This window comes from Temnothorax curvispinosus, unplaced genomic scaffold (assembly GCF_003070985.1).
Source record: "Temnothorax curvispinosus isolate PA1 unplaced genomic scaffold, ASM307098v1 QBEX01001519.1, whole genome shotgun sequence".
Taxonomy (NCBI): domain Eukaryota; kingdom Metazoa; phylum Arthropoda; class Insecta; order Hymenoptera; family Formicidae; genus Temnothorax; species Temnothorax curvispinosus.
The window spans coordinates 1-8,786 of record NW_020211299.1 but is presented as its reverse complement, the minus strand read 5'-3'; the positions used below and the strand labels follow the sequence as shown (position 1 = coordinate 8,786).

Sequence of the window (8,786 nt, the reverse complement as noted above, 5' to 3'; positions counted from 1 at the left end):
CGTCTGCCAATAATTTTCCGCGTTTCGTAGCAACAAATACTTAACATGCCTATAATTTTTATCCCTGAGCTTTATCATTTTTTTCCTTGTAAAATTTGTCATTTTTGACCGTCCACCCCCGCCTTAATCTTTCTAAGCGCGCAGGCAGACTGGTCACTCAGTGTTCGGGAGTGATAATGGAACCTCTCTAGCTATAAATATTTCATGTACCTTATACCTTGCATTTTTATGTAGCCAGCTCTTAGACTATAGTGCCCGGGATTCAGGCAATTTATGCAGAGTCGTTTGTCTCGTATTGTTCTCATTCTGTCAGGAGCTGCAATGATTGCTTCAACAATTCTTCGCATTTATATATCGGATGTCCTCCTTCGCAGATCTTGCAGCTTGCTGTTGTCGTCGTGAGTGAGACTTTCTTCTCGTTCTTCTTTTGTGTCGCTGGCTTCTCGCTGAACGTTTGCTTTCCCTTATTTTGATTCAAAACTCTCAACGTGTAACATCGCTCCGTCAAGAATTTTAGGATCTCTTCCATCTTCGGCATGTTTCCCGGCGTTCTGTTCTTAGTCACATTCTGCCAGTCACGCTGTTCAGGAAAATCCAATTTCTTCTTTGCCAGATGAATTATCATCGTGTTCCATTCATCTACTGGCTGCTCTAGCGCCTGCAGTGATGTCATGTGCGTATGAATATGCCATATAAATTGTCGAATTGAGTCAGCCTTATTTTTTTTTGCAATATTCGGAAATTGTAACAGGGCATCAAGATGAGTCTCGATAATTAACATCTGATTATCGTACGTATTCTTCAGGAGTGTCCAGGCATTCTCGTAGTTCTCGTCCGATATATTAAACCCCTGAATTACTTGAAAAGCTTCATCTTTTAGAACACCGACCAAATATTGGTGTTATTGCATCGGCGATAGGTAGATATCGCGATGTATTGTCGTTTCAAAATTGTTCTTAAAAAACATCCATTTTGTATAATCGCCGCTGAACTCTGCCAATTTAATTTCAGGCAACTTCGGCTTATTCCGTCGCTGTCCTTCGTCTCTTGGCTCTTGTACGTGATGCTGATTCGCTGCTTGCTGTGCTGCGACTTGCTGCGCAGCTGCTTCCGTATTTATTATTTTCCGCGCTTCCGCTGCAGCCTTGTAGTAACTGCTTTCGAAGATCTCTCGTTCCGCTTCGCCTACGGCTTGTATCGCTGCCGCTTGTTTGTCCGTTTCTGCTGGCCGAGCGTCTATTTCGTCTTGTGTTTGCTCGAATTTGTCCCATAACTCTTCGAGCCTTTGTAATCGCACTTGTGCTTCTGCTGCGCTTTTTTCGTCCTTCGTTTCGAAATATAACCGTATTCTGGTGACTTGCCTCTTTATCTGGGCCCTTTTTTGCTTTAGCGTTCTCATTTCCGACATTTTGGACAGAATTTGGAATGCACGTGAGTTAGAACGGGATTACAGTTCGATTTACTCACCCTTCTCGATTTTGATGCTTCACGTCTCGTTAACCGCCACATTATGTTATGTTGCGGTATCGCTTCGTATCTTTCGTGACTATATGCGTGCGAAATTTCTTGGTCCGCCAATTGCTGTGTATCGTTGTGATACGCCTAATGCTGTATAGTAATGCATCCGCGTGAGTCTGCCTCGACGCGTTCAATCTCGTACATGGTTGCGACACTGCTTCACGCGTCTCATATGCCTGTATGCGCCTGCCTCAAGCGCGTTTCGTATTTTCCTCACTTTTCCTCGATCTCAATCGTGTTTTCAATAGCCGTACCGTTAGGCGCTAAATGTTTTTGGATGGTAATGAATGCACTCACAATGGATATCAATCTATAATTCGCTTTATTGCACAGACTTCGCGCGCTTTCGTTGCATGCTCTTCCGCCATTATTACTATTCTGCCCTTCTTCCCTATACTCTAGCCTCGACTCCTTACACTATAGCCTCGACTTCCTACACTCTAGCCTCGACTTCCTGCACTCTGCGCAAATAAAACAAACTCTCGCGAACATATACCATATTTTTATTATTTAGGTGTTTTGTCACCCAATGGTTACTGCAGACCTTTTGATATCGCTGCAAACGGTTATTCACGTAGCGAAACGATAGGAGTGATATACCTTCAAAAAGCAAAGAATGCGAAAAGGATTTATGCTATATGTCCTCATATTAAAACAAACAACGATGGTTACAAGGAAGAAGGAATAGTACATCCATCGATGCTTATGCAAAGTACTTTGCTAACGGAATTTTACGATGAGTGCAGAATATCAACATCTTGCTTAGATTACATTGAAGCACATGGTACCGGTACTAAAATCGGCGATCCTCTGGAAATCAACGCTATTTATAACGTTTTGTGTAAGAATAGAAAAACTCCATTAACGATCGGCTCCGTAAAATCCAATCTTGGTCATGCTGAAGCTGCAAGTGGTTTTACTCAGATCGCTAAGGTAAAACAAGTAATTTTTGCATTTATTTATTATTTTAAAATTTATGTTTATTTTACGCAATACACACGCACGCACGCATGCACACAAGAAGATTTATTTTACGTAAAAATTATTTGACAAGTCATTCTATCGTACTCGAGCTTGACAAAGGTTAAAGGATCGCGAAAACCTTCTATTACATTCTATTATTTTCTATTACACGGTTATCTCTAGAATTAACATAATGAGATACATATGGAGGGGTAAAAGCCATAGTGGTATAAGTCAAACTTTTTTAAAATATTGATTTGTGTGCATAGATGCAATCTATACAATATATAAACTGTATCTATGCACACAAGTCAATGTTTTAAAAAATTTGACTTACACCACCATGGCTTTTACCCCTCCATATAATATACGGTAAATAAAATTTTGATCGATAAATAATTTTGACAAATAAAGATGTACCATTTTTGGTTGATAAAGATGTACGATCTTTGGTTGAGCTGGATTTGATTTTTTTGTGAATTTATTTCAAGTTTATTTTAAGTTAAAAATTGTTTACAGTGACTTAAATGATGCTGATATACATTAGCATCAATAAGTTAAATCAATTTAAAATATGTTAAACTTATGGTTCCAACGAAAAACTGTGTTTCAAAACTAACGAATAATTGGCGATCAGTTTTAGTGAAAAAAGTATATAAATTCACACAAGAATAATATTAAGCTATAAAGATCCAGCTCGACCAAACGTGTGTGGCATATCACTACTTATTTATCAATAATATATGAGTCAATATCTAACAAATTAATTCATATTTACATTTTATAATTGTTACTGATTTTTAAAGGCAATAATAGCATTTGAAACCGGTTTTGTTCCACCAAATATCAATTATACAACACCACAAAATATAGATGCCTTAATAAATGGAACTGTTCGTGTCATCGAAGAACCGATGCCACTTAAAAACGGTTATATAGGTATCAATTCTTTCGGTTTCGGGGGAGCTAATTCTCACATGTTATTAAAGTGGAACCTCAAACAAAAAGTTAACAATGGAACACCGAGTAATGACTTGCCAAGACTTGTAATATTATCTGGGAGCACTGAAGAATCAGTGAAGTTATTCTTAAATGATGTTAGTAGACATTTCGAAAGCAATCTCAACAAGATTTTTTTAGTGATTAATCATTATATCATATACTTTTTGCTTTAAAAAAATTTCTATTATAGGTCGCTAATCGTCCGATAAATATAGAATATATCCGTTTAATACACGACGTCTATGGGGACAGCATAGATGGTCACTTATGGAGAGGATTCACTATACTGAATATTTTGCAACAAGATTTAATAAGAGAAATTCAAAATTGCAAGAATGCGAAAAGACCTGTTTGGTTTATATTTTCTGCTTTAGGCTCGCAATGGCCAGAAATGGGTATATATGTATTTAATGTTCCATACTTTATTTACAGTAGCATTTAAATAATAATATATTTTTTAATTAAAATTAGGTCGAAATTTATTAAAATTTCACGTCTTTGCAAATGCGATAAGAGTGTGCGACGTTACTTTAAAACCATATGGTATAGGTGTCGCGGATATTTTGACAAAGACAGATGAAAAAGTGTGCGAAGACGCGTTACACGCGTTTGTTGGCATTGTTGCTATTCAGGTAAAATATACTTCGAAGCTATAAAATAATGTCAACTATACTATGTTTATTGATGAAGCAATATAAATTCTTTCTATGTCATTTTGTCCTACTACAGTGGAATTATCTTCTTACATAACTACATTTATTTTACCACACTTTATTGATTTATTAGAAATGAATTCTTCAAAGTAATTCAGCTATAAAATTATTTGTATAAATTTTTAGATTGGTTTAGTAGATCTCCTAACATCATTAGGAATTATTCCGGATTACATGATTAGCCATTCTGCTGGTGAACTTGGTTGCGCGTACGCCGATGGATGTCTCACTATCGAACAAACTATTTTATCAGCATATTTTATTGGTTTGGCGTGTGCCGAAGGAAAAATAATTCGTAGCTCTATGGCAATTGTCAGTCTTGATTACGAGTGTCTCAAAAACATGTGTCCAGTGGATATTGAAATAATATGTCGCAATAGCGAGAATAGCAGCGTTGTGAGTGGACCCATAGACTCCGTGCGAGAATTTATGAAAATCTTGCAGGTAGGATTGAATAGCTCTTATATTTCATAAGCGAATAGAAAACTTCGTTTAATGATCTTCAAAATATCAAACTTGCCGCATTTGCATATATTAAATTTGTACTTTTGTATTGTCAGATCAATAATATTCACGTGAAAGAGGTACACTGCAATGTACCGTATCACACTTCTTATCTCGCATCTGTGGAAATTCAACTTTTGCTTAATTTAAACAAAGTAATATCACGGCCGAAGAAACGGAGTCCAAAATGGATAAGCACTTCCATACCTCGCACCGAATGGTTCACCTCAGCATCAAAATTATCATCGGCGGACTATCATACACATAGTATATTAAATACCGTTCTTTTTGAACAAACAACGCATCTAATTTCAAATAACGCAGTGACCATCGAAATTGCGCCAGATAGCGTTCTGCAGCACGTTCTGAAAGAATCCTTGTGTTCGGAAGTAATGAACGTTGTATTGACTCGATGCACTGAACAAAATGTTGACGCAATTTTACAAGGAATTGGAAGGCTGTATAACTGTGGCTTACAGCCGAAAGTTGCTAATTTATACCCGCCAGTGGAATATCCTGTTAGTCGAGGAACTCCTATGATTTCCCCATCGATCAGGTACAAAATATTATTTGAAATCGCAATTTAGATTATGTCTACATAAAAGAAATTATAAATATATGTTTATATTATTTATAATTATATTGTAATTATTAATATAATATATTATTAATTATAATTATATTTATTAGGTAATAAATTAATATTATCAAATCTGTTATTATTATTTAAATATATATCACATATATAAATAATCATATAATATATATTTCTTATATATGTAATTATATAATGTATTAATGTACAAACAAGCATTCTAATGCCACATTAGATGGGATCACTCCAAAGATTGGTATATACCGTGTTTTGAAACACAAATGTCCATAAAATCTCGAGAAAGATATGTCGAAATCTCACTCGATGATGAGGACTACTATTATATGCATGGTCATATAATCGATGGAAGAAATTTGCTACCCGCGACGAGTTATCTTGTACTCGTTTGGCAAACTTTCGGTATGATGAAAGGGATAACATACACAACAATACCGATAATATTTCGAGATGTAAACTTTATTCGCGCTACTCACTTGACGAAAAGTAATGCTGTAAAAGTGATGATTTCGATACAGAAAGGTATTTATGAGATGAGTTATTTTAAAGTAGCATAATCGTATAAGAATGTATGTAAAATAATCGGATATATAAAAATATTACAGATGGGAAGTTTGAAATAACCGAAAGAGATAGCGTTCTTGTGACAGGTACAGTGCACGAGATATCGAATCCAGAACAGGAAAAGATTCGGACAGATCTATTACCGGAGATTAACGATGAAGAACAATATATGACTGCTCGAGATATCTATAAAGAGTTGAGACTGCGTGGTTACCAGTACAGCGGCTGGTTTCGCGGATTACATAGCGCATCTATTTCAGGCAATAAAGGACATATTGTTTGGAAAACAAATTGGGTAACGTTTATGGATACTATGTTACAGATGTGTATTATTGGATATGATACTAGAGACTTATGTGTTCCGACGAGTATTCAGAAGTTAGTGATCAATCCTAAGCTTCATGCATCGATGCTACGAAACAGCGTGGCTAGCGTGGAAGATACGACATGCAAGGATAAAAGTAAGTGTTCTTCAATCACTTGTTGAGCTATTTTGTTTTGACGAATGTCGCGTAAGAGAATCTCTGATGTGATACATAAGGCGTATTATTTTGACTTATTGCAGCATTACCGATACGAATATACAGAGAACTAGACACGATTATAGCTGGCGGAATAGAGATTCAAGGCTTAAAAACCACTCAGATCTCTCGCCGAAGATTGGGTCAGGATGTTGTTATCGAAGAACACGTATTTGTAGCTCATCATGATCACGCTAAGATTTCTTTGAACGAAGCGATTCGAATATCGGCGCAACTCGCGCTGGAAGATCATCAAATCATCCAAGTAAAAACCATCGAGCTAGTGGAAGATGTCGACAATGTCACACCAGAATATCTCTCTTCTTCGTTGCTGCTTGAGGCTTTTGGTGATATGACATTGATACAAACAAACATCATTGTATTGACATCGCCGAATCGTTTTAGTCCAGCAGATCTACCGCAGAACATTTCAATTAGAGATTTAAACCAACCATCTGTAAATGACAAAGCCTTAATAGTTGCCGGATTCAACCTTTTGACCAAGCAACCAGCCTCGTTAGAACGACTTTTTTCATTTCTGAGAGAAGGTGGTTATTTGTTGTCACGTGAGAAATGCAACGTAGTTAACTACACCAAATATTTACAGCAATACGAATTAAATGTTATTCTTGAAAAACGCACCGACAAAGAAATGATTGTGCTTCTGAAGAAGAAAATTCTGATAGAAAAGAGAATTGTTGTCTACATAAATAATAATAATTTTAATTGGCTGGAGGATCTAAAACTGCTTGTGAGCGATGAAAATAAGCTTGAAGAAAAGAGTAGGATTATAATTGTTGGAGAGAGAGATTTTGAATGCGGTTTATTAGGTTTTGTTAATTGTTTGAGAAAAGAGCCAGGGGGAGAGTTTGTTAGGAGTGTGCTTATTCAAGATGAGAAAGCCCCTAAGTTTTCTCTACAGGATCCTTTTTATATACATCAATTGGAAAAAGATATGTTAATTAATGTATTGCGATTTAATGAGACCTGGGGATCATACAGATATTTGCGATTACCACTACCGGAAGCCGAACCCGTACCTACCGCTCATGTATGCCAAACGGTATGCCTCATACGAATCTTTTCAAAGCATATCGATATACTTTATCAATGTACAATAATATTATGTATTTTTGTCTTTTGAGTACTGTCACACGATATAAAATTTCGTTTTATATATATGTCACGTATTATAAAATTGATATTTTTTTATAGATCCGTGGTGATCTAGGTACATTTTTTTGGATAGAGAACAATCTATCTGTCGAAGCCCGTCGTGAGGATTTGGTGCGTGTGGTTTACTCATCGCTCAATTTCAAAGATGTAATGCTTGCGACTGGTAAATTAGTATCTGATCAAGCAATCTCACGAGGACGGTTTCAATGTACTCCCCTTGGGTTTGAATACGTAGGATTCGATCCCAATGGGCAACGTGTAATGGGAATCCGTGATACCGAGTAAATAATGCTCCAAAAAATAATTACGTTGCGTAATATTATAGAATTAAAACTAAATTAAGATTATTTTTTCTAGTTGTATTGCAAACGTCGTTGTGAAAGATAAATATTTCTGCTGGAAGATACCCGATGCGTGGACATTCGAAGCGGCGGCGACGGTTCCGTACGTTTACAGCACGGTTTACTTAGCCTTATACATACATGGGAAAATGAAAAAATTCAATAAGATACTTATACACTCTGGTACTGGCGGTATTGGACAAGCAGCTATTCACCTTGCTCTCAAAGAAGGATGCGAGGTGTTCACTACCGTGGGCACGAAAGACAAACGGAACTTTATTAAGAAAATGTTTCCGATCATTCTGGATGAACATATTGGAAATTCACGAGATACCAGCTTTGAACAAATGATAATGCGAGAAACGAACGGTCGCGGCGTCGACATCGTGTTAAATTCATTGGCAGAAGAAAAGTTAATCGCGTCCATTCGTTGCTTGGCGCAAAATGGTCGTTTTCTGGAAATCGGAAAATTTGATCTCATTTCTAACAATCCGCTAGGTATGTCTGTGTTTCAGAAAGGTATTAGCTTTCATGGGATTCTACTCGATAATATGATGCGTCCTGGCGATCACAAGTATAAGTCGCTGTTGTCTAAAATGATAGCTGATGGTCTTAAAGATGGAGTCATTAAACCAATTCAAGTAAAAGTTTTTTCGAAAACAGAAATCGAAGAAGCTTTTAGATACATGGCGAGTGGAAAACACATAAAAAAGGTACGCTAGTATTGCTTAATAGTAGCATAGAGAATTATTCATAATAGTTTTACAGAACTTACCTATTTTACATATAATGTGCATTTTTAACATATAAATATATATTTTTAAAGATAATTATAAAGATCCAGGAAAAGGATAAACCTCTAGACGAGCCC

The 8,786-nt window shown here is 36.4% G+C and overlaps 1 protein-coding gene across 1 annotated transcript; it reads left to right on the top strand.

Annotated features, from left to right (window-relative positions):
• Positions 1-1,425: 1,425 nt before the first annotated feature.
• Positions 1,426-8,783, top strand: LOC112466078 (fatty acid synthase-like; the record flags this gene model as incomplete). The annotated part of the gene is made up of 13 exons (XM_025033965.1): positions 1,426-1,431; positions 1,963-2,451; positions 3,288-3,578; positions 3,674-3,878; positions 3,955-4,115; positions 4,323-4,640; positions 4,757-5,256; positions 5,531-5,835; positions 5,919-6,338; positions 6,443-7,461; positions 7,614-7,855; positions 7,932-8,628; positions 8,742-8,783. Coding segments are annotated over exons 1-13 (4,695 nt in total), but the record flags the coding sequence as incomplete, so codon positions are not given.
• Between the last annotated feature and the right edge of the window lie 3 nt (positions 8,784-8,786).